General features: G+C 45.1%; 1 protein-coding gene across 1 annotated transcript in view; it reads left to right on the forward strand.

Annotated features, from left to right (window-relative positions):
* The window catches only part of PARM1 (prostate androgen-regulated mucin-like protein 1), a 144,273-nt gene that overhangs the window by 114,336 nt on the left and 2,310 nt on the right, over positions 1 to 27,627 (forward strand). Inside the window, exon 3 of the mRNA XM_088448880.1 lies at positions 12,060 to 12,138. Within this exon, the coding sequence (XP_088305006.1) occupies positions 12,060 to 12,138 (79 nt within the window). The remainder of the gene's footprint in view (positions 1 to 12,059; positions 12,139 to 27,627) is intronic.

The following is a 27,627-nucleotide window of genomic DNA, read 5'->3' on the forward strand; positions in this document are numbered from 1 at the left end:
TTACAGCATTGCTAAAGACACTTAATTGTTTCATGATACTCATCTGCAGTGGCGTCCCTCCCCTGGGTGGCTCCCTGTGCGGGCACGATAGTAGAAGGTGGCTAGGCCTCGCGGGTAGGGGCGTGACTTCATGGGTAGGGGGCGTGGCCACGAGTCCCGAACCTCCATTTTATACACTCCGGGGGTGCCAAAGATGCGGACTGCCCCCGGGGACCAGTATATTTGCAGTGCTGGCTCTCTCACTTTGTCAGAAGCCGAGTGCTGCACGTAATGCAGCACCTGGCTCCTGTCACTGAGAAGTAGTTGGCACTTTGTTGTCAACCCTCGGCGGGTGACACCCGGGTGCGGCCCACACCCCCCATGTTATGCCACTGCTCATCTGCTGTTTCTACTCCAGGATTTGTTCCATGCTGCTGTTTATTGCAGGGCTGTGCGGTTCATCTCACAGCCCCTGCTAAAAACCCGTGTAAATATTGGCACCATCGATGCACATCGGTGGTCATCTTGCCCTTGCGGAAGGTCTGACCAGCCACAGACTCGGGAGCTCTCATGACATGCAGAAGGCTCTCATACTGCGTATGCACTCGCAGTGGCCAGTTTATGTCCGCCCATGTAACTGCGTTTAAAAGGACAGACACACCTGTGTTTTTCTGCCACACCCCCGTCACCACATATTCGCCATTGCGTGCATCTCTGAATCAGGCCCTAAATGCACTGACTGATGAGTTGGCTGCAGAATCCAAGAAACAAAGGCCCTGATTCAGACCCACTCGCAAGTGGGCGTACGCACGTTCGCCGTACGTAAAAAAATATTTAAATTCAAGCACTCGCTCGTTTTTTCCTACGCAGCTAAAAATCCGCCCCAAACTCAGGCGACCCCTCCTCTGACTAACGAGCGTGCCAAATAGCGAGCGTACATCCCCGAAATGGCTTGAAGGGAACGCACGCACAAGTACAAACCGGAAGTGGGACTGTCAGATTCCGATTACCTGCTCGTTTTTTCGGCCTACCTCCCTCAATCGTATCATGCCAATCAATATATCAATTAGCTTAATTTTTTATTTTTTTGTTTGAGCAATAAATTGAAACAAAAAATCTAACATTGGATTGTGAAATTATTGTACAAATGGGTTACATTTAATCCTGGACCAAAAGGCAAAAACTGGCAAAAATCAAGAAAAATTAAAAAAAAAGAAATGGGCTCTTTAAGGAACGTTTAAAAAATCATATAACGAGGCAAATTCAAGAGGTAAAAATAAAATGGTGCGAAAATTAAAACATGATGACATTATTGTTACAATAGGCCCTAACCACCAAATTGAGGGCAAAATAAACCCCCACAAATGTACGCAAATTGATTGTGTCATCCTGACATTAGCAGCTCTGAGTTCCACCTGCGTACGGTTTTGTGCTATCCCAAAAAACTGATTTCAAAACACATACCAAGCCGGTTTTCAATCCAACACTAATTGCTTTTCAGCCCTCCCGCGATTAATCGCAACAACATCGTGGAGTCCCGGGACGGAGGAGAAGGCCATCGCCAATGTGGTTGAGTAATCCAGACCCTAAGCTGTGCGAGCATTTTGAAGGGAAAGAGGATCATCCAGTGACGTATGAGTCGGTCCGAACACATTTTACGCTCGCATTTGCTAATGTATGTACGCCCCAAAAACGCCTCGCCACGCCTGCGTTTTTCCATCTCCACCCCCGTCAACACCCAAAAACGCCCTGTTCTGTCAATCACATTTGACATGTCACTTCCTGTACGGTATTTGACGAACGAGACCCAAAAAACTCGCAATCTGCCGTACGCACATGCGCAGTGTTACACCGACGCATGCGCGGTTATTCAACATCGGAACGCAACGAGCGTACTGCTGTTTGCGAGTGGCTCTGAATGAGGGCCAAAGTGCAGTTTTCAAAATGATAAATTTCTATCTTACATTTTGAATCTAGCAAAATTTGTGAACTTCACTATGAGCCACTGTAGCCAAAGACCATCACCCAGGGCACCAGAATCTTCATTACGGCAGTTGTAAGTGGCAGACAGCATAAACAGTGGGCCTGATTCAGAGCCGGATGCTATTTGCGCTCGCTCGTTCAGAAAAAGGGGCTGGCTATTTAAATGAACCGTTCGCTCTTTGCGGTCTGTTCACGCCTCTATGTCTGAACGAGCGAACAAAACATGCGAACGTAATTTTGAAAAAAACGCCCCCTGGCCACTCGCATCCTACGTCATGTCTGCTATTTATTAGATTAATCGAGTACATCGAAAGGCGTCTGAACTGCTCGCTATTCTTGTGGTTGGTTTTTCCTACCACAATCATGCGAGCAGTTCTGACTATAAAACAACCAAGTGACGTGGTCAATGACGCTGCTTTGTTAATTATGCACACCCTTAAAACGCCCGTTTTGACATTTAAGCACGCCTGCGTTCGGATCTCCACTCCCCATTTTCAAGCACCTTCCCCTGTTACCACCCACAAACGCCTCATTCTGTCAATCAAAATAGCAGGCATTCGCTATTTAGTGAGCACACGATTTTCGGCCGCACTGACTGGTTCGCGCATGCGCAGTTGTGCGAACATCGGTAGGAACGAACGAGCGGCCACTTACGAGCGGCTCTGAATCAGGCCCAGTGTCCAATATAGCCGCATTATCAGTGATGCCCAGAAATATGTACAGCACCAGTGATAACACCCAACAATATTGTACCTTTATAATATAATAATATTGTAAATCCTCATAATATGCCACATGTATTTAGTAATAATGCCCAGTAACATACAGTATGTAACACCCTATCTGTGGTAAAGATTAAGTATTTTAGTGTCTTGTTGGAAGGATCATCTGTTGTCTTATGGACTTTCTACACACACTGCAGAGAGGCAGGTGGTCCCCAATTAAACCTTAAACTTTACACAATTTAGTCAGGAATTTTGAATACAATTTTATCAAACACCATAAGCTTTATTTAGCATGAACGTTTTCACAATGGACTCTACTGGGCCACACTCTCCGCAAATAAGAAGACATTTTCATACAATGCTCATATTTCAAATTAGTTACATTGCAAATCAGCAGTATATATATATAGTTAAAATTAACACAATAAACTAGTTTTGCCACATTATAACACTAATGTTGACAATCCTCTTTAAATACTTTTGCTAAACACACTGCAACTTTTCAAGTTCATAGACTTTAATCCTTACTAAACAGTTTAATGCTGGCTATGACAAAAGGGGAGGATACAATCGGCGCTCAACCAATGAGGGTATGGGACAATATTGTATAGCGTAGGAATCAATGAAAATAGATCAAAAATGATGTGCCCATATAAGTGTGAATCAAAGTAGATCGTATTATGGATATAAAAAACTTTACTATAAATTATGCAATATAATCACATGAAACAATAAGAAAAAGTCGCCTGCTGAATCCGTAGGACAGACTCAAATGATGGTATATGATGTTGCTAGTAGCAACCACAAATGTTCTGTGCTCAGATCGTCCGTCAGCACAATGTAGATGATAATGAGACCCTATTGACCGAGGATGAAAGTAAATTATGTCCAATAGCGGCGTCCCGCTGGTGAATTAATCTGCTGCTGTGAACTGTTGTAAATAGTTGATCTATGTAATAAGTCAATAATAAAGTAGAAATAACTTATTGCAGGTGTACTTGGTCTTCTGCCCGGGTAGGAGAAAATACCACACAGTAGGTCAGTGCAGGGACTCCGGACTGGGTCCCATCGGCTAGTTCCCAAGCGGGTGATGTGTCTAACCAAAGACCTATCCCACACTCAGGATGCTAACCCTGGTGGTCCCCTGTCACTGGAGGGGAAAAAGCTGGAGTCAACCGTGCCCGATCACTGCCCGCGTCCCCCTCCGTACGGAGACTCACCTGTCCTGATGCTGCGTGTGGCTGGATCCCTTCTCCTCCCGTGCTCAGTCTCCTCTTCCTGCTTTGCGTGCGGCGTCCTCAGTTCCCTGATACTTCCGGGTGGTGTGTTTGCTGTGTCACGTGTAGCTCGCCGGTCACGTGATCGGCTCAAGTTCGGTCTCAGGTCTCAGTGTAAAATCTATTGCTGGATAAGTCTAACCATGGAATATGCGGGTACAATGTCCTCCAACGCGTTTCGACCACTATGTGGTCTTCCTCTGGGAGTATAAGTGATAAGTGTAGGGTAGGCAGGGTATATCATGTGTAGTGAACCCCCGCCTCTCATCATGATTGGTTCTCGTTAGTCTCTCGGATTGGTATCATAAATGTCAATCATTGTAGTTAATAGTAAATCTGCAAATCTCGTTTGCTAGACATCTCACTGTTAAAATGCAAATATTTTCCCTAATGGTGGCCTCATACATTAGCTGTCAGTGGCTCTTAAATGCGCTTCACCTCTGCTTCTAGTCACATGCTGGGTCTAGTATTCCCCTTCTGTTGGTGTCAATCCTGGCAAATAGATGTTTTGGAAGAATGTTGTTTGTCTTCGTAAAAGGTGAATGGAATTGATGTATGGACAACAGGTACCTATAAGTAACTAGGTGTGCAGAGGATTGTTCAAGATTATTACAAGATGTATTGTGACATGTAATCAGTCACATATGATAGACCTCACCTCGTTATCTATATTTAGACCTTTGGGGGTCAAAGTATCCATGGTGATCATAGCCCTCAATTCTTCTCTGTTAATCTGTTTGATGCGGTCACCCCCCCTCCAATTCGGTGTTACTAGTTTTAATGCTGCAAAATCTATTCCCGTGGGGTCTGAGTTATGGTATTGTTTGAAATGTAGGGAGATTGGGTGCTCTTCGCATCCAGCCTTAATGTTCCGTATATGTTCACTCAATCTTATTTTTAGAGGGCGAATGGTGCGTCCTATATATTGTTTTTTGCAGGGGCATTCTAATAGATAAATAATTCCCTTACTAAAGCAGGTCATGTTGTTCCTAATGGTCCATTTAAAACCATTAGATGTCGAAATGATAGTGCGTATAGGTTTCGTGGCCCTTTTTCCTGTAGTGGTACACGCTGAGCATTGTCCACAAAAATAGAAGCCTCCTTTCGTAGCTTCCTTCTGGTTGCCCCATAAGCTTGTAAGAGTGGCTTGTGTGGGTTTGACTGTGGCTATGTGATTACTGACCAATCTTGTTTTGAGGTCTGCTGCTTTTCGGAATACCACTTTGGGGGCCTTTGGTAGTACTTCAGCTAGAGTATGGTCCTGAAATAATATTGGCCAGTGTTTATTAATGATCTTTCTAACACAATTGGCTTGGCTGCTATAATCCGTAACAAAATATATATCTTTCTTTTCTTCTACTGTATTTTGTTTGTCCTTGTATTGTAATAGTTGGTTTCTCTCCACATTTTTGAATTTATTGAATGCTAGGTCTATTGTGGTTATGTTGTACCTTTTTTCCTCTAATTGTGCTTTTAATTTCTGTCCTTGTTCTATGTAATCACCTACTCTCGAACAATTCCTTTTTATTCTTTGGAACTGGCTGACCGGAATACTGTTTAGCCAGTCTGGGTGGTGTCCACTAGTAGCCAATATAAAACTATTTACATCTACGGGTTTATGGTGGGTATTGGTGTGGATCTGATTATCTGCAATAATGATGCAGATAATCAGATCCACACCAATACCCACCATAAACCCGTAGATGTAAATAGTTTTATATTGGCTACTAGTGGACACCACCCAGACTGGCTAAACAGTATTCCGGTCAGCCAGTTCCAAAGAATAAAAAGGAATTGTTCGAGAGTAGGTGATTACATAGAACAAGGACAGAAATTAAAAGCACAATTAGAGGAAAAAAGGTACAACATAACCACAATAGACCTAGCATTCAATAAATTCAAAAATGTGGAGAGAAACCAACTATTACAATACAAGGACAAACAAAATACAGTAGAAGAAAAGAAAGATATATATTTTGTTACGGATTATAGCAGCCAAGCCAATTGTGTTAGAAAGATCATTAATAAACACTGGCCAATATTATTTCAGGACCATACTCTAGCTGAAGTACTACCAAAGGCCCCCAAAGTGGTATTCCGAAAAGCAGCAGACCTCAAAACAAGATTGGTCAGTAATCACATAGCCACAGTCAAACCCACACAAGCCACTCTTACAAGCTTATGGGGCAACCAGAAGGAAGCTACGAAAGGAGGCTTCTATTTTTGTGGACAATGCTCAGCGTGTACCACTACAGGAAGAAGGGCCACGAAACCTATACGCACTATCATTTCGACATCTAAAGGTTTTAAATGGACCATTAGGAACAACATGACCTGCTTTAGTAAGGGAATTATTTATCTATTAGAATGCCCCTGCAAAAAACAATATATAGGACGCACCATTCGCCCTCTAAAAATAAGATTGAGTGAACATATACGGAACATTAAGGCTGGATGCGAAGAGCACCCAATCTCCCTACATTTCAAACAATACCATAACTCAGACCCCACGGGAATAGATTTTGCAGCATTAAAACTAGTAACACCGAATTGGAGGGGGGGTGACCGCATCAAACAGATTAACAGAGAAGAATTGAGGGCTATGATCACCATGGATACTTTGACCCCCAAAGGTCTAAATATAGATAACGAGGTGAGGTCTATCATATGTGACTGATTACATGTCACAATACATCTTGTAATAATCTTGAACAATCCTCTGCACACCTAGTTACTTATAGGTACCTGTTGTCCATACATCAATTCCATTCACCTTTTACGAAGACAAACAACATTCTTCCAAAACATCTATTTGCCAGGATTGACACCAACAGAAGGGGAATACTAGACCCAGCATGTGACTAGAAGCAGAGGTGAAGCGCATTTAAGAGCCACTGACAGCTAATGTATGAGGCCACCATTAGGGAAAATATTTGCATTTTAACAGTGAGATGTCTAGCAAACGAGATTTGCAGATTTACTATTAAGTACAATGATTGACATATATGATACCAATCCGAGAGACTAACGAGAACCAATCATGATGAGAGGCGGGGGTTCACTACACATGATATACCCTGCCTACCCTACACTTATCACTTATACTCCCAGAGGAAGACCACATAGTGGTCGAAACGCGTTGGAGGACATTATACCCGCATATTCCATGGTTAGACTTATCCAGTAATAGATTTTACACTGAGACCTGAGACCGAACTTGAGCCGATCACGTGACCGGCGAGCTACACGTGACACAGCAAACACACCACCCGGAAGTATCAGGGAACTGAGGACGCCGCACGCAAAGCAGGAAGAGGAGACTGAGCACGGGAGGAGAAGGGATCCAGCCACACGCAGCATCAGGACAGGTGAGTCTCCGTACGGAGGGGGACGCGGGCAGTGATCGGGCACGGTTGACTCCAGCTTTTTCCCCTCCAGTGACAGGGGACCACCAGGGTTAGCATCCTGAGTGTGGGATAGGTCTTTGGTTAGACACATCACCCGCTTGGGAACTAGCCGATGGGACCCAGTCCGGAGTCCCTGCACTGACCTACTGTGTGGTATTTTCTCCTACCCGGGCAGAAGACCAAGTACACCTGCAATAAGTTATTTCTACTTTATTATTGACTTATTACATAGATCAACTATTTACAACAGTTCACAGCAGCAGATTAATTCACCAGCGGGACGCCGCTATTGGACATAATTTACTTTCATCCTCGGTCAATAGGGTCTCATTATCATCTACATTGTGCTGACGGACGATCTGAGCACAGAACATTTGTGGTTGCTACTAGCAACATCATATACCATCATTTGAGTCCGTCCTACGGATTCAGCAGGCGACTTTTTCTTATTGTTTCATGTGATTATATTGCATAATTTATAGTAAAGTTTTTTATATCCATAATACGATCTACTTTGATTCACACTTATATGGGCACATCATTTTTTATCTATTTTCATTGATTCCTACGCTATACAATATTGTCCCATACCCTCATTGGTTGAGCGCCGATTGTATCCTCCCCTTTTGTGATATACTTTAAGAGGGAAGACACTCCCCCTTTCTTACTATCAGCAGCTCACCACAAACAACTAGTTAAGAGCCCAGTGCGCAGTGTTGTATTTTTTGTTTGCTAATGCTGGCTATGCACCTCCACGATTTGGGCCGATTGCCCTATTTTCTATGAGTCATATGATGGATCTTGTGAAAATCGTGTACTTTTTTAGTAAGATAAGATCCGATGCGTGCTCCCGAAGCTCCTATAATCGGATCGTATGATCAGATGTGCAGCCCATATGTTCCATCGTATCGTGTGCAGATCATACCATTTATTTTGTTCATGCGATACATCATGCGTCCATTCAAGTAATTTCAATGACTTTCCCTGATGAGCGCTTGAGGCACAGGATCGATCGTACGGCAGCTCGTGTGCTAAGAAAAACAACAAATATGCTGCCGGGACTGCCAGGGAGCTCCGGGGAGTCGGATGGTGAATCGGATCTGATGCTGGTCATACAGGTGTATGGCCAGCATTATACTGCAGTATAAAGTGACCTGGTCTAGACCATAAACTCAGTGATGTACTAAGTTCCCTTCCTTTCCTCATCAGTGTTTGCAGGGAATTATTGATTGACCTAAGACTGCAGCAAGGGCTGAAACCAGTTTCAGTAATGTTGGAAAGAGTTTTTAATTGCAGTTGTGCATCATAATAATCCTGATGCTGCCCACTCTTAACTGACTCTTCCCTGATACTGGTCATGTGATACTGGTCCTGACCTGCTGAGCAGCTGCAGAAATGTTATTTTCTCTGTGGGGGAGCAATGTGTTTTTTTACCTTGGGGGGGGGGGGGACTGATGGTGTGTCTTAAAACAGGAAAACAGCAGTTGGTTTTGTTGTCCCTAATCCTATGGTATTGTTAACTTTATTCATAAGGTAGTCTTTTAATTTGAGGCCACAACCCTTATTGTGAGGCCATGCCCCCTTTCCAGGGCGTGCGCACACTTATTATCTTAGACTTGTTTGGTTGGGTGGGCGCATTTTGACTATTCGCACTGGGAGCCCCAGCCCCTAAAAACAGCCCTGAGTGTTAGGCATAATACCTTGCATTGCATTACACATATTATCAGTAGTAGTAATTCCAGTAACTTGCAAACTGTGGGGCTGATTCAGACCTGCTCACAAGCGCTATGCGCTCGCAAGCAGGTCAATGTTTGCCCCCTGCGCATGCGCCGCCTCCGGCATGCGCATGCACGAGACCCTGGCCAGTGACGGGCGCTCCGTTGCTACGGGTCTCGCACCGAAACGGAGCGGCTGTCGATTGTGATTATTTTGGAGGCGGGCAGGGGGGTGGCTACACAAATGGAGGCATTCCCGAAGGTACGCCTGCCGTTTGTGGGAGGCACCACTGACATCACCAGTGATGTCAGTGGGGAGCTTCCTGCTCTATTTAGAGCAGGAAGCTCACTGGGGCTTGCGGGAACGAGACTCTACTACAAGGGTTTCGTCGCAAGCCCCAATGGTCGCGACCATCACCAGCTCCATTTAAAAACAAAACGCCCTGATTCAGAGCGAACGCTCTGAAAAGAGCGTCCGGCTCTGAATCAGGGCCTGTGTTCCTTAAGAGAGTGGTAATTATTAATTAGAAACTGGTGGAGCATAATTAATATCATACAAAGTTAGACATTTAGCATCGCTCAGCAATGCTCTGTCTGGACTTCACCCTTCCACTCACCGAGCAGTCATTTATTCAGCAGAGGGTAGAGGATAACAGCAAGAAAAACAATAGACTACAGCTGCTTCCAGGAGGAGAACACAAGGCCAACATGCGGCCATAGGGCTACCAGTTGGTCACCAGTCTGAGGCAATATTTCATTTTAAAACTATTCTACCAAGAAATGCTGATAGTTTTAATGCAACAAGTGCTAGCTACCCTTGTCATACATGTAAGCAAGATATGTGTGTTATATAATTAATTGCATTTGTGAATATAAAAATGTATGATATGTGTAATACATAGAACTATGTTGCACCTCCCAAGTGACTTGCTTATGCAGTGTAACTGGTCTTAAAGAACAACTGCAGCCACAGATAATTTGAGCCTTTAAAACCCTCCACAACTGAAAGAGCAATAGAGCTGGGGTCTGGTATCTGTTCATGTGATACTCATCTCAATCCTCCTGCCCCTTCATGGTTTATAATGGTCTGTTCTTACACCCAATCAGCTGCAAACAGTAAACCTACTTATATGGTTTCCTGTATTTTATTTAAGCCATATATGCTTTACATGGTTTAGTACAGTTAATTTTCTATTGAAGCTAAGCAGACAGATCGATCGATAGATAGATAGATAGATAGATAGATAGATAGATAGATAGATAGATAGAGAAAATTATTATTTACTTATATAGTGCTGAAAATGACAAGGTGAATGCATTCACTTCCTGCACTACATGACACTTTGTCAGTAAGGATGAATCAGAGGTTACAAATGATGGGGGTGTGACTGCCGGTTCATTGTAATCTTGAGAGGAAGCTTGGCATGGAACAAGCATAGCAGTTGCTATTACTGAGGCTTATTTTATTGAAAAGTGTATTACTTTCACTGCTGCCCAAATTTATGTGGAAAATTTTATCATCCTGAATTATAAAGGACTAAAGAATAAAGGACTAAAATTGCAAAATAAAGTCTAATTTTAAGGCAACAGGCTTACTGTAATGATTTCATTTGGGATATATACCCAACAGTGGCAGCCTGAACATTCAGAATCTCAACGGCGGCTGTAAGTATACTAACCCTCCCCCTGTCCCCCCCCCCCTCACAACCCTCCCTTTGTGGTGCCTAACCCTAACCTCCTTGTGGGGTGCCTAATCCTAACACCAACCCGGTGGTGCCTAACTTTCCCTTCCTGCACCCTAAACCTATATCTCCCCCCCCACAGCTAACACTGACCTGGGTCCGCTGTCTTACCGGTATCCTGATCCCTAAGGGGATAGCGGCGTCTGCTTTTTGCCGGGCGCCAGGATTCCAGCGCCGGTATATCGACAGCCAGCATCCCGTCCGCTAGCAATATAACTACATCCTGTTCATTTGACATATGGTCTTATGCATTTTTTAATTTTTTGTTTTAAATTCAGAAATTTTCCAAATATATAGGTGCTGTATGAATTAACTATCATATTGCTACCTTTTCTAGATATATGGCAATTACAAAAATTTTGTATTTAAATTAACTTTTGTTTTGTTTAATTATCTATGTTGATAAGTGAAAAGGTTAACTTTTGATAACACAACTTTACCTTTCAAACAAAATTATATTACCTAATCTATGTAAACTCAGTATATAATATCATGCAGTTTTAGTACAGAATAGCCTTACTGTAGGCTTTGTTTGTAGTGTTTTAGATCAAGCCGCATTCGATAACCATAATTTGTGATACATTGTGTACAGTGTTATCTTACAAGACCATGGGCCTCATTCAGAGGCGGTCGGAGGATGCAAGCGGTCGCTCAGAAACTGGGCGGCCACTTGCATCCTGACCGCCCGCCTCTGTTGCGGTCGTTAGGCTGTGGGTTAACACCCATAGCTCTAACGACCGCTCCGGTGATGGTCGCGATGGTCAGAGACCATCGCGACCATCGGGGCTTACGACAAGACCCTAGGGTAGGGTCTCCCTTGTAGTAAGCCCCGGAGAGCTTCTGGCTCTGTCAGAGCCGGAAGCTCTCCACTGACATCACTAGTGATGTCAGTGGGGCCGCCCCCAAACGGTAGGCGTTCCCATGGGAACGCCTCCGTTTGGGCTGCCACCCCCCCGGCCCGCCTTCCAAACGGGGCGAGCTGTCAATCAACATCGACAGCTCGCCCCCTTTGGATCGAGACCCGCTACGACCGGCGCTGTCGGTCGTAGCGGGTCTCACGCATGCACACGATGGCGCCAGCCTAACGACCGGGTCTGAATGACCCCCAGAGACCCTGGAATACAGTAAATAAATATATCATTGTTTAGATATCTGTTGTAAAGTACAGTTGTGTGTGACTGGTAATTTGATCAGTATTCTGATGTTTTGTTTTGTTTTGTTTTTTGTACAGGAAGTGTTGCTGCCATTACAATAATTGTAATTGTCCTGGTCTTATTAATATTTGGAGGTGCAGCCTTCTGGAAGATTAGGTAAGTGTCTTGATATAGTTTCAGACATACTGTGGAGGGAGGATTTATTGGTAAATATTGTGTACAATAGGCCCTAACCCTTAGGTCTCCTTGGAATCTGCATAGAAAATAAATTCACGAAAAGGTGTTTTTGCAATGTTTTTTAAGAATGTATTAGCATATTAGTGAATGCACTCTATAACATAGACATTGAAGAGATGTCTTTTGCTTAGGTAGTCATAGCTTTGACAATCTCTGCCAAAGCGCTACAGACTGATTTGACAGATTATGTCAATCCTTCCTCTTTCTTTTCAAATGCATCTGTCAATTAAAAGATACATACAGACAGGGGTGGAGTGGGAATTTAAAGTAGCCCTGGAAAAATTCTAAATATGGCCTCATGGACAATATTAATTGTAATCGGGACAAAAACAGTTCCCACAAAATGTCCAGAAACCCTCCTACGGCTGAGACCAAGGTAATGCATTTTGTAATGTTATTTTAGCTTTCTAGATATAGTCTAGTATACTGTATCTAAGATTAACAGTAAATTAAATGTGTCTTTTTTCTGAGGGTGGGTACTACTATGCAGCTAAAACAACACTTTACACTGCTAAAACTTACTACAGCTAAACATAGTAAAGTAATAAACCTGTCCTCAGCAAAGACTAAAGACATGGCTCTAATGCTTACTACCAGAGCTGGGTTAGGATCCCATGGGCCGTATGTAAGGTACAAGTTTTGCCCCCTGCTCCTCTGATCCATCCATACTACTTACCCTATACATGCCAGTAAATTTATTTCAGTGTCATGCCATTGACCAAGGTGCTCTGCTTCGCAAACCTGCAGAGATCCACCACTCTTCACCTATCTTCTGTTTCATGACAGCAAGTGCAGGCTTGGGTGAAAATAAGTGGGCAGGACTGTGGCTGGAGTCCAATGTTTGTAGCAGCAACCACTATTGGGATCGATAGCTCTCCTACCCACAGTGTCTTTTTCACTTTCTATCCACAATGTCCTGGGAAAATGTGACAGTGTGAACAGGGAGGCTACTTTGTCCCAGGAAGCAAGGATACCTCCATGCTGATATAGGAGGATTAGCTAAACTCCCAGCTTGTTGGTCTAACAAAGCCGGGATACGGAGAGCAGTCAGGGAATCGACTGCCCTTCTCACGAGCCTATTGCAATACATTGCTGGAAGCAGGGCTGTGGGGCAAATTTTGGTAATGGATCCCTGTACTGTGGGGATCAGTATGATTTACCGGCGGTTCAAATTCCGACAGCAGAAGCCCAGCAGTGAGATCCCGGTAGGTAAGTATTTTTTGCTATTTACTAACCTAACCTCCCCCCCTAACCCTAAACCTCCCTTAGGGATGCCTAACCCTGACCTCCCCCCCAAGTGCCTAACCCTAACCCCCCTCTAAGTGCCTAAACCTAACCCCCCTTTCCCCGCCGCCTAAGGCTAAGTCTCCCGGGGGGGGGGTGCCTAACCCTAACCTCCACTTCCCCCAACCTAACTATAATCTCCCCCCGGTAGCCCCTAACCTAACCCTCCTACCCCCCTTCGATCAGTAAGCCGGGTGTCGGGCTCCCAGCGTAGGTCTAATGACAGTTGTCGGGAATTCGACGCTGGTCATTAGACACTTGCCGGGATTAAACAGTCGGGATGCCGACAGTCGATATTTAGACCATCAGCATCCCAACTGCATCCCGTACTGTGCTATGGTCACACATTTTCTATGTCTGTATAAAAAAATATATGCTTGCGCCGAGCGTTTTTTGTCTTTTTCAGCCAAAAATGCATCTTAGCTGCAATCAGATGATATGTGACTCTTGTATATCTGTGTGTGACTGCATCTGAATCAGTATATGAAGTGCTGTGATGCAGAGGCCGCAGCTTTTTACCATGAGTTCCGTATACAGATTTATTTGCTTATCGATATACAAGTGTTGCATATTAAATTAATCAGTGCAGTCTTGTGAAGATGTTTTTTATATCAGGTTGTGACTAAGACACATTTTGGGAAAAAAAAGATGGCAAAAGCACTCAGATGACCGAGACAGCAACATTATGCAAAGGGGACGGAGGGGGAGTCGGCCAGTGAGGAGATGGGGGCTGATCAGACTCGTGGTGTCGCACCACCCTAGTTATGGCCCTGCACCAAAGTGCAAAATCTTACTACAGTTATAACACAACAAGGTACTAAAACTTAGTACAGCTAAAGCTCAAAAAAGTACTATAATGTATTGAATAATGTTAATATAATGATAGATACATGTGGAAATTACAAATGGATGAGTGTAGTCATGAACAAAAAGAGAAATGGATAGATGTACTTTGGGTTATGGTATAGAAACTATGTGAAAACCATTTAGTGAAATGGTTTTGTCTATGAATATTTATGTTACTTATATATAGCAGCAGTCAGAGTGACACATTTGCTGCTGTCTATATGGAGAAAGAAATAGAACCACTTTGTTTCTGCTTAACTATTAGTAAACACTGAGCTAAAGAGGGAAGTTGGTTCATATCAGTTCACAAGACTAATCCTCCTGCACTTTAGTCTATTTTAGTTATTCCATACTATTATTAGCTGTTATTGAAACTTTGGCAGAGAAGTAAAGTTTATCTCCAGATTGTTTTCACTGTTCATGTCACAACTGTACAACATACAGCAATGACTAAGTCAACAGAATATTACAATTTAAAAATGATTGAAATATACTATCCATACTACTGCACATTGTGTATAGATGGTTGGCAATCCTGTACAGTACGTGCCTTGCTTTTAATGAATGTGCTGTAAATTGTGGATAAAAGCAAAGCAGGAACTCAATGGTCTGAAACGGTTAACAATGAAAAATATTTTATTCACATTTTAGTATATGTTCTTTGTGTGTCTTGGCGCTTACAGAACAGATAATTAGCATAGTTGTCTCAGGTTTGTATATGACCTTGTAAACAGAAAAACCTTGAGGCTGTCTGAGGCATTTTTCTGCACATTACTTTGTTAATAAACAGTGCAATCTTTTTTTATTACATATTTATTATCAGTCTTATTAAGCAGAGGTAAGTAATGGTGCGTACACACTAAAGCTCATTCAGACCCGCTCGCAAGATGCGATAGCTCGCTGGCAAAAAGGGTCCGGATATGTAAATTAAGCGCTCGCACTGCATCACGTAAGGACGCCCATTGTGTGTTAGCGAGCTACGGCAAAGTGCATTCGCAAGTGTCTGAAGATGCCCCCTTGCCTCTCGCAACACACGTCATCTCCGGGAAATGTTTGATTAATCAAGACCATCGTGAGCCATCGGAGCAGCTCGCAGCCCTTGGGGTTGCTTTTACCCGCAGCAAGCACTGCGATCAGTACGGGCTGAAAAGCATGCAGGTGACATGTGCAATGACGCTACTTTGCTAATTATGCACGCCCTTTAAACGGCGTTTTGGGGGACTGACGCCTGCTTTCGCAACCACACTCCCCCGTTCACAAGCACCTTCCCCTGTTTCCACCCACAAATGGCACTATCTGTCACTTAAAGCCGCGACCTGATAGTGGCTTATGAGCTACTAAAATCAGATCACAACGAATGGCTTGCGCACGTGCACTGCGAATTATATGAATGCGCAGTTGGGCGAAAATAGTTTACAGCAAGCGATCGCGCCTTAGCGAGCGGGTCTGAAACAGTCCACGGTACGATCAGTCAGCCATAACGATATCGCTGACTGATCTCCCTGCACCTTCCAGCACACCACCATCCCACCAACGACGGGCCAGCGACCCGCTATCAACAATCACGGGTCCCTTTGTAACCTTGTCGATATCGACCAGGTTGGCCTGCATTCACGGGTGATGGTTGATATCGTTATCGTCCATACGTGCCCGCTCATCGCTGGTCGTTTGAGGGTTGGTAGGCACCAAAAAATTAATGATCTGAACGATATCGTTATCGTTCATATCGTGCATTTTTATTGTACCGTGTGTACGCACCTTAAATCACAGTCTGGCATCTCAGACGCCATGCACTGAATGGTTCAAGTCGACCTTTTGACTGTCAACATTCAGAATGTGTTGTGACAGGGTCAGCATAATTCCACATGAAGTAAATGTGGAATGTCCAGATCTCCCAGGTTTGGTAGAGCAAAGGCATTAGGATTGTGTAATGTCCAGTTCAGGTGTTGCCTCAATCAATGCCTGGGAAGGCAGCTGATTACAGACACCTGTTTGAGGCTGGTTTAAAAACTGCAGAGACACTGGGGAAACTGAGCCTGATGGTGAGATAGTCGCCCAGCTTATAGGCTCGGGGGTGACTAGTGTTAGGGGTCCTGGACCTGTGAGTCCACTGAAGAAATATTGCTGTATTGGAAGACTTTGTGTAACATCTTGCCTGTGAAACTGCCTTATCCTGTGTGCCTGCCTGTGGTGAGCAATAAAAGCTACTGATGGATTTTACCCGGTCTATGTGATTCTTGTCACAGTGTCAACTTTCTGGCGGCCGACCTTCTGAACGTCGACCTTTTTACTGTCGACCAGTAGACCGGATACCTTACTATCTCAAAGTATTAAAATCAAAATTACAAAAATTGTTTATTCCCCATATTACACCCCATTACTACTCCTCTTCCCTCTAATTAACACACATGAACTTATCATCATGTCTTCATACCCCCAAGATAACTGTCTCAAAATAGAGCTTTTGAATTATGCAGTCGTCTTCTCTACATCTTAATTCTTCTAATTCTAAGCCAGTAATTTATTACAAATTGCACATCTACTCTTCCAACCATCTACATTACCCATCATCCTTCACAGTAGAGAAATTCAGCAAATATCGAATATATCACCTGTCTTCTGTCACTTTCAAGATCCTTGTGCCCTATGAAATACATCCTTTATATGTAGCAAACTTACATCCATCCATGACCTCCTTTCCCTTAAGCATCAGGTACTCCTGTATATAACAGAAACATGGCTCACACAATCAGACATTCCTAGCCTGCAGCCCTTTTTCACAGTGTTCTCTACTTCACCCACACTTCCTTCTTTCTATTACCTATATTTTGCAATGCATAATAAGATCAGATTTTAAGTCTCTTCCGTATGCATGTTGCTATGAACGGTCATCCTCTTAGATCATTAAGGAAAAGCTGGGGTCACCCTGTTGAATAACCCCAGCTATTCCATAATGATCTAATTCCTTTTTCTCTGACATCTCTGCTATCATCTTGGGTGATTTCAACATCCCTATTAATGACTGACATTCTCCTGGTGCCTGTAAATGCAAACCACTCTTTCAGTCTTCTCTCTTAACTTCTTCCAATCAATAGAGCAATTCTCCTAATCATCATGAACTTCCTTGATATTGTTTTCTCTCATCTTTTTCCATTTTCCGATATAACTCACCTTTCCCTCGCTTTGATCACCTGCAGTTGCTCTACCACCAGTTTAACCTCTTCATAAATCTTTTCTATAGACTGTAAACTTTGAGGTGTTCCCACAGGGGTATTTCAAGAGAGGAGAGGGCCCGTGTGCAGTCTCTGTCACTAGTCTGGGCACTCTATAACTAGTCTGTCATTTTCCCATGTTTTCCCTACTTCACTTGCGCAAAACTCCAGGAAAAAGGCTGTGGCGGCTATATTTTGACAGCTCTGATACCGGCACCGACATGGGACTCCAGAGGCGGAGTGGTATGTATTACAAATATGGATGCAGGGTGTGTGGTGTGGGCCACCCTGCACCCATTATAGATATGCCCCTCTGTTCCCAGAAAAATCACTTATAATTACTATGTGGCATATAATATTGTGAGCAGGGCCCCTTTTCTCACTTTACATGTTTCAAATGTCCAATCATGTATTATTACTGTGTTCCCAATTATAAAGCACTGCTTAGAATGCTGACACTAATAATAATAATGGACTGGGAAATTAATTTTGATTTGATTTAGATTTCTATTCTGTTCATTCACTTTGCATTTTATTAATTGATAAAAATAAACTATTAACACTTCAATTTTTTTAAAGCATTCTTATTTTGCAGCAGTTTTTCCACACCTGCCTAAAACTTTTGCACAGTATTGTATGCTTTTTGTCAGTGATATAGCAGAAACCTCCGACTCATATTTGCTAACTAATAGAATTTATTTTCTGTGCTCTAATTATTTCCATTTTATTGCAATGCAAACCATCAATGTTTCCTAAAACTGTATTCATTCTAAGAAAAGGGATTGTCCCTATGACTTTGATTTGCAATCTGATTGAGGAGGAAAGCCTTTTTGGATCTGTCTGTCATTCTTAACTCTGGATCCATATTTTAGGAATTACTCTTTCCCAGACAATTCTAGTCACCTCATCTGGTTTGCCATTGTTGGGGAAGTAGAGCACAACTACCAGGGCCAAAGCTTGAAGGTTCAATGGTAGGGAACTAGGTGCCTCCTAGCCCTCAACTATAACCAATTAACCTAAAATATGAATTTACATGCACCCACCTTCAGATAGTGACAGCCCTGGCAACTGTAATCCCTGGGTAGAATTAGGAAGCCAAATAATTCTCAAACTAACTATCTGTATAATAGGCATATGGTCTATTACAACTAGGGCCGTAGAGAGCCCTGCCGGGCCCAGGTAAAGTAGGGGGTGTGCCCTAATTGCGGTAGGCGTGGCCACGCCTCCTTGAGCAAAAAAAAAATAACATACTTTTGCAGCTCCGCACTGGGGAGGGGGTCACTGTGAGCCCCTCAGCGCAGCGGCCAGGGGGGGTGCGATCAGTGTGATCGCTCCCTCCCACAGGCATAGGAGACTGCTGTGGCTGCTGCTCAGCAGCCACAAGCAGTCTCCCACTGCAGCTCAGCGGCGCCGGACCCTGGGCCCCTAAGGATGCCCGGACCCGGGTAAATAGTATCAATATTACCCGCTCCCCCCCTCTCGGCACCCCTGATTACAGCACTAGCCAATGTCATGCTGTAAAATTCAGTAAGGCCTGCAGTACAGATGGGTTTACCCAGATCCCGCTCTGGAATGGCTTATTGTGAACCAGTGGCGTAACTAGGGTATTTGGAGCCCAGGGCAAATTTGAAAACGGAGCCCCCCCCCTAACACACCGACATGCGCGCGGGAAAAATGGGCGTGGTCACTTTAAAATGGGGCGTGTCAACATTTTCACACTGAACATTCCTATCCATATGCACCTTAACCCCAGTAGTACCCCTTATACAGTACCCCCAGTATGCAGTTGTGGTCCCTCTTATGCAGGCCCATAGTAGTGCCCCTTATACAGTACCCCCAGTAGTGGCCCCCCCAAATGCAGTGCCCCACGTAGTGTTCCCCTTATGCAGTGCCCCCAGTAGCAGTCCCCACAATGCAGTGCGCCCAGTAGCAGTATCCCCTTATGCAGTGCCCTTTATATGGTGCCCGTAGTAGTAGTCCCCCCCCTATGCAGTGCCCTTTATATAGTGCCCCCAGCAGTAGTCCCCCCCCATGCAGTTTTCCCAGTAGTGGTCCCCTTATGCAGGCACCCTGTAGTGATCCCCCCTATCCAGTGCCCCCTGTAGTGGCCCTTCCTATTATTGCCCCCAGTAGTGGTCCCCAGAGTGCAGTGCCTCTAGTAGGCCCCTTTCATAATGCCCCCAGTGGTAGTTCCCCCCCAAGTAGTAGTCCCCAGTAGAGTAGGTGCTCCCAATGGTGCCCCCAGTAGTAGCCACCCCTCCCCCAGTAGAGGTCCCCCCAGTAGTGGCCACCCCTCCCCCAGTAGAGGTCCCCCCAGTAGTAGCCACCCCTCCCCCAGTAGAGGTCCCAGCAGTAGTAGTCACCCCTCCCCCAGTAGAGGTCCCCCCGGTAGTAGCCGCCCCCCTCCCCCGTTGTGCAGATAGGTTACAAAAATATATATATATATATATATATACCTATAAAAATATACTTACCTGAATCTCTGCTCCTGGTCCTGATCGTGACGCCGCTCCCGCCCGGACGGGCGCGCTCAGCATTATGGGACAGACGTCATGACGTCAGTCCCATTACCCACTGCAGGAGCCGGACGGAAGTCCGGCTCTTGCAGTGGGTGCTGCAGCAGTCAATGAGAGTCTATCTGACTCTCATTGGCTGCTGTTTAACACACGCATCGCCGCCAGCGCTGGCGGCGATGCGTGTGTTATGCACAGCCTGAGCCCGCCTCCTGGCGGAGGGAACGGGCTCAGGCGTGCAGCACAGGACCGGCGCTGGAAGCCTAGCGCCGGTCCTGTGTAAATGTGTAGCGCTGACCGCACTCATTGCGGTCGGCGCTACACTGGCTAACTAGGGCGGGCGGGCCGGTACCGTGGCCGGCGGCGCCCCCCCGCGCCGCCGGTCCAACAGCGCCCAGGGCATGAAAAGTTACGCCAATGTTGTGAACATGTGTGAAATTAGTTGCTTGTTGTCAAGGTTACTACAATTAAATTTTTGGTATCATATTTGTGCTTGTTTTTTGTATTGTGCATTTGTAACACCAGGGCGTTATTTATTTGTTAGTATGTTTTGAAAATATTAAAGCAATTAAGATATGTTATAAATACAATTGTTATGGATTAATATTAATTTAAAATATAACCACAAAAATATGTCAAAAATTGTGCACTATAGGCCTAATTCCGAGTTGTGCACTATAGGCCTAATTCAGAGTTGTGCATTATAAGAATAATTCAGAGTTGTGCACTATAGGCCTAATTCAGAGTTGTGCATTATAGGCCTAATTCAGAGTTGTGCATTATAGGCCTAATTCAGAGTTGTGCATTATAGGCCTAATTCAGAGTTGTGCACTATAGGACTAATTCAGAGTTGTGCATTATAGGCCTAATTCAGAGTTGTGCACTATAGGCCTAATTCAGAGTTGTGCACTATAGGCCTAATTCAGAGTTGTGCATTATAGGCCTAATTCAGAGTTGTGCATTATAGGCCTAATTCAGAGTTGTGCACTATAGGCCTACTTCAGAGTTGTGCACTATAGGCCTACTTCAGAGTTCTCCACTATAGGCCTAATTCAGAGTTGTGCACTATAGGCCTAATTCAGAGTTGTGCATTATAGGCCTAATTCAGAGTTGTGCACTATTGGCCTAATTCAGAGTTGTGCACTATAGGCCTAATTCAGAGTTGTGCATTATAGGCCTAATTCAAAGTTGTGCATTATAGGCCTAATTCAGAGTTGTGCACTATAGGCCTAATTCAGAGTTGTGCACTATAGGCCTACTTCAGAGTTGTGCACTATTGGCCTAATTCAGAGTTGTGCATTATAGGCCTAATTCAGAGTTGTGCATTATAAGAATAATTCAGAGTTGTGCACTATAGGCCTAATTCAGAGTTGTGCATTATAGGCCTAATTCAGAGTTGTGCATTATAGGCCTAATTCAGAGTTGTGCATTATAGGCCTAATTCAGAGTTGTGCACTATAGGACTAATTCAGAGTTGTGCATTATAGGCCTAATTCAGAGTTGTGCACTATAGGCCTAATTCAGAGTTGTGCACTATAGGCCTAATTCAGAGTTGTGCATTATAGGCCTAATTCAGAGTTGTGCATTATAGGCCTAATTCAGAGTTGTGCACTATATTCCTACTTCAGAGTTGTGCACTATAGGCCTACTTCAGAGTTCTCCACTATAGGCCTAATTCAGAGTTGTGCACTATAGGCCTAATTCAGAGTTGTGCATTATAGGCCTAATTCAGAGTTGTGCACTATTGGCCTAATTCAGAGTTGTGCACTATAGGCCTAATTCAGAGTTGTGCATTATAGGCCTAATTCAAAGTTGTGCATTATAGGCCTAATTCAGAGTTGTGCACTATAGGCCTAATTCAGAGTTGTGCACTATAGGCCTACTTCAGAGTTGTGCACTATTGGCCTAATTCAGAGTTGTGCATTATAGGCCTAATTCAGAGTTGTGCATTATAGGCCTAATTCAGAGTTGTGCACTATAGGCCTAATTCAGAGTTGTGCACTATAGGCCTAATTCAGAGTTGTGCACTATAGGCCTAATTCAGAGTTGTGCACTATAGGCCTAATTCAGAGTTGTGCACTATAGGCCTAATTCAAAGTTGTGCATTATAGGCCTAATTCAGAGTTGTGCACTATAGGCCTAATTCAGAGTTGTGCACTATAGGCCTAATTCAGAGTTGTGCACTATAGGCCTAATTCAGAGTTGTGCACTATAGGCTTAATTGAGAGTTGTGCATTATAGGCCTAATTCAGAGTTGTGCTAATAGGCCTAATTCAGAGTTGTGCACTATAGGCCTAATTCAAAGTTGTGCATTATAGGCCTAATTCAGAGTTGTGCACTATAGGCCTAATTCAGAGTTGTGCACTATAGGCCTAATTCAGAGTTGTGCACTATAGGCTTAATTGAGAGTTGTGCATTATAGGCCTAATTCAGAGTTGTGCACTATAGGCCTACTTCAGAGTTGTGCACTATAGGCCTACTTCAGAGTTCTGCACTATAGGCCTACTTCAGAGTTCTCCACTAGAGGCCTAATTCAGAGTTGGGCCGGACTGGGACTAAAAATAGGCCCTGGCATTTACAGCACACAGGCCCACCTCGCATCAGCACCTGGCATAGACTCCTCCCCTTACTATTCCTGACCCTCCCACTCTATGCTTTTACAAATATAATTAATATTAGTACAACATTCTCTGTGTTAAAATACACACAACAGAGCTCACCCTGCAGGGGATTCAAACATGTGCCATAGTCAGACATTTGGTTGGTTCTTTTAGGTGAAGTTGGCACTTCATTGGAGGAGGTCATAGGGTTTCCACTAGGCTGTGGGAATGGCAGGGCGCTGGAGGGTGATGGCCGGGAATCTCTGCATGCGGCAAAGGTGCCGTGGCCGGACGGAAAAGGGGTGTCCTTGGGACACGCATCCAAACTGTCATGCTTGCTTGGGGGTGTGTCAAGCACTTACTATTCATTCTAAGTCCCGTGCTGTGCAGGGGTTTGGACCTAGCAAGGGGCTCGCCTGTGCGCGCCGAAGGTGCGCACTCCCAAAAAAAGACCACAACAAAAGGGACGTGTCTTTAAGATGCATCCCCTTTTCATCATTCTTGGGGGCATGCCTGGCACTTACGGACATGTCGGGCTTCCACCAAGCGCTCCTATCTCAGTGAATAGATGCCAGGCGCCCATTCACCGGAGGTGATTGCTGCAACGCTATTTTCCCAACCCGCAGGACACTGCGGCCCATGGGTGGGGACAGCACACGCAGGCTGTTTTAGCAGGGCACCTCTAAGCGGGACAGGGCCCTGCTAAAACAGCCTAGGAGAGCTAATAACAGAGCTCTCCACTCACGGTGAATAGATGCCGTGCACGTGCGTATGGCGTCTATTCATCCGGCAGTGATCGATCACAACTTTTCCCACCCGCGAGACACTGCGGCCCATGGATGGGGAAGGCTGAGGGCATGCTGCTTTAGCGGGGCACCACTAAATGGGCAGGGCGCAGCCCCCTGCTAAAACAAGCTAGCGGGAACACTACTGTAGATCTCACACACAAAGAAAAGGAATGGTATTTTCCCAATTTACCAAGCCCTAACTTAGCGGTTGTAGAGGACTAGATAGTGTTTACTGTAGGAATTTTTGTAGGGCAGGGGTGCTGAATGCAGAGGATGACATCAGTTTTCTCTCCACGCTTTATTTGTTGGGCGGTTCGCCCGGTAAAAAACCCCCACCGCCCGGCACTGTAACATCGGCGGTGCAGCCGGTGCATTGCATCGAGGCCCGCACACACCGCTAGTGTCCCACAATTGTAGGGCAGAGTAGCGGTCTGCCATACACAGAAACAAAACACACAGCCACCAGTGGCAGCTGTGTGTTTGTTATAGCAGCGCAGCCAGCCAATGAGAGTCATACAGACTCTGATTGGCTGCTGCAGCCACGGAGGGAGCCAGCTAGAGCTCACTCATGAGCTCCCGTCCGGCTCCCCCCGCAGCGGTTGATGGGAGAGACGTCATGACGTCTCTCCCATAGTGCTGAGCGGGCCGGTAGCAGCGGACAGCGGCGGTCATCGGCTGGAGAGGAATCAGGTAAGTTGTCTATTTTTTTTTTCTTTTATGACTATGCGTTACTGTATAAAGGGGGCTGCTAATGGGGGCACTGTATAGGGGGCTGGTAATAGGGGCACTGTATAATGGGGCTGCTAATGGGGGCACTGTATAATGGGGCTGCTACTGGGGGCACTGAATAATGGGGCTGCTACTGGGGGCACTGTATAATGGGGCTGCTACTGGGGGCACTGTATAAAGGGGCTGCTACTGGGGGCACTGTATAAAGGGGGCTGCTACTGGGGGCACTGTATAAAGGGGGCTGCTACCGGGGGCACTGCATAAGGGGCCAGCCTGGGGGTAGTGCATAAGGTGCCAGTCTGGGGGCACTATTTAAGCCTGGGAGCACTACATAAGGGACCAGTCTGGGGACACTACTTCAGCCTGTGGGCACTGCATAAGGGCAAAGCTAAACTACAGGGGGCAATGCATAAAGGGGAAAACTACAGGGGGCACTGTATAAAGGGCACAAATACAGGGGGCACTGCATAATGGGTACTTTTGACTGAGATTACACCACACAATAGTGTAACCTTATTTACATTACATCACAGGACAGTGTCCGTTATTCACGTTAAGTCACCCAGTATTGCTCCTTATTCACATTACACCACACAGTAGTCCCCTTTATACACATTACGCCACACAGTAGTTCACATAATAAACATAAGGAATGCATTGTAAGAGACTTCCTCAGGGACCAGTCACCCATATGCCAAACAAACCAAAGCTGACTCCGCTGCAGACACCCTTCATACCACAGGCAGCAACCTGTTCCCATAGTGACAACCCAACACCAATAAAATAGCACAGCTGGAAGAACCAAGGGGTCCCTAAACATTAATATAAAGCCAGTCTGACAAATAGTGAAAGATGCTTTGTATGATATTGCAGAATAGCAAGGGAATAATATGACCTCAGAGTGTTTAAACAGTCTATATACACTTTTACCTGTGCCATGTAAAATGTCCAATAGACCTGCCCAGGGCCCCCCCCCACCACCCTTGATCCCCGCAACCACACATCAAAATACATTTTCCTCTATTTAGTTTTACTTTCAGAAGTACTGCTAGTATAAATGTAGAATGCACCATATATATTGTTTAAAAAAAATGGTATAATTAAAAAGTGGCTTAAAATATATATATATTTTTTTAATATACAAGTGAATTGAGGAAAGGTGTATTTACAGATCAGTTATAACAGTAAATAAAGAGCATAACAAATATAACAGAACTATAGAACTACTACACTGACAAATACCAAAAAAAAAGCAATGTAAAAATGAATAATATTGAACTGTATCTAGCTCACTCAGAGGACCACCAAACCTAAAATTTAAGATACCATATATTAAGGATCTACTAGTGACATTGGCATACAGTGTGTGTGGGTATGAATATTATTCTAAATATGCTGTGTTGCTGCTGCTACTTATCCCATATAACGGGTGACGGTTCAAATCCCGACAGCAGCAGCCCGACAAGTATCGCTAACCTAATTCCTCCCCCTAACCCTCCCTTAGGGGTGCCTAACCCTAACCTCCCCCCCAAGTGCCTAACCCTAACTCCCCCTTCCCCTAGCCTAAACCTAGCCCTCCTCGGGGGGTGCCTAACGCGAAGTCCCCCAGGGAGCCCTAAAACTAACCCGCCCCCACGTCTGTCTGCTCCCGGCTTACCTTCGTTCGGGATGCCGGGTGTCGGTCTTCCTGCATATGGTTAATGACAGGCATCGAGTTTTCGACGCCTGTCATTAGTACCACGCCGGGATTAGAGAGCCTGGAAGCCGGCGGTCGGCATTTAAACTGTCGGCTTCCAAACTACATCCCCATATAACCCATATATAAATATCCAATACAAAAAATGAAGTAAAAATACACTAACTTTAATTGACTTAGTCTTTGTTGGTGAAGGTTTTGGCTGCTGTGCTGCCTGTCCATGTCACTCTTCTTCATGGCTGGGACTGCAATGGGCAGGGAGGGTGTCGTTACAGGGAGCAGAGTCAAACAGCTCCGGTGCTGCAGGTCTGCAGCATGAAGTGGAATGTGCCCGCTGGCGGTGGATCCTGCCTGGCTGTCCTCCTACTTTTAGGTTTCCCGGGCCGTGGCGGCAGGTCAGGAACAGAAAAGTGAAGGGCTGGTGCAGCCTCATGCATAATGACGTCATGACATCATTCATATCTTGCGCAGCACGGACTGGACAGGACCAAGTGACGGATAACCTGTGGGACGGCTTGATGATTATTTTTTTCCCCTACTTTTGCCGCGCCATAAGGGCAACAGCGGTTAGTTTATAAACTATTAGACGTAGTGCCCAGTTTTGTGCCCCTGACCCTTGGGTCCCTGTGAACCATGGGTGCTGGGACGGGGGTACCCTTTGTACACCTGGCCTGTAACCCTGCCCAATGCTCCCCGTAAGGGGAGAGGGAGGAGACTCTGGGGTTATGCTATTGTCAGGGCCGGCAATTCCCTCCACCCAGCCAGCTGTGATTAAGTAGCACCACTGAGTCGGGGGTGGGGCAGCTGGCGTGAGGAAGGAGATCTGATAAGCCCAACCGACGGACAGCCCAGCCAAGCCCCAACACACAGTCCTCCCTTCCCTCCGACAGTGAGTCCGTTTCACTAATACTATTGTGGCCAGTCAGTTCTGTGGGCGGCTGTGTGTTATGGGGAGCGATCACCCTGATCTCTCCCCCTTGGATCCGCAAAGGACAGCAGCCGCTTGTCCCGGTCCTGCTGCTGCCGCCCGCTGTCACTCTGAGCCGGCCCTAGATTCCCCGTGCCGCCACTGTCTTCATACCCGGCAGGAGCGTCTTGACGTCACTACGCAATGACGCGGCCGCCTGCACAGCAAACTATGTAGATGACCATGCTGCAGTGCCGCCCAGGAGGCAGTTCTGCCGGACGCTCCTGCAGACACGCAGACCGGCCCATCTGGCCATCGGCCTTTCTGGCATTTACCAGAAGTGCCCGATGGCCAGTCCGGCCCTGGGCCTAATTAAGAGTTGTGCACTATAGGCCTAATTCAGAGTTGTGCACTATAGGACTAATTCCGAGTTGTGCACTATAGGCCTAATTCCGAGTTGTGCATTATAGGCCTAATTCAGAGTTGTGCATTATAGGCCTAATTCAGAGTTGTGCATTATAGGCCTAATTCAGAGTTGTGCATTATAGGCCTAATTCCGAGTTGTGCATTATAGGCCTAATTCCGAGTTGTGCATTATAGGCCTAATTCCGAGTTGTGTATTATAGACCTAATTCAGAGTTGTGCATTATAGGCCTAATTCAGAGTTGTGCATTATAGGCCTAATTCAGAGTTGTGCACTATAGGCCTAATTCAGAGTTGTGCATTATAAGCCTAATTTAGAGTTTTGCATTATAGGCCTAATTCAGAGTTGTGCATTATAGGCCTAATTCAGAGTTGTGCATTATAGGCCTAATTCAGAGTTGTGCATTATA

The sequence above is a fragment of the Taudactylus pleione genome, unplaced genomic scaffold, assembly GCF_031769625.1.
Source record: "Taudactylus pleione unplaced genomic scaffold, aTauple2 ptg000471l, whole genome shotgun sequence".
Classification (NCBI taxonomy): domain Eukaryota; kingdom Metazoa; phylum Chordata; class Amphibia; order Anura; family Myobatrachidae; genus Taudactylus; species Taudactylus pleione.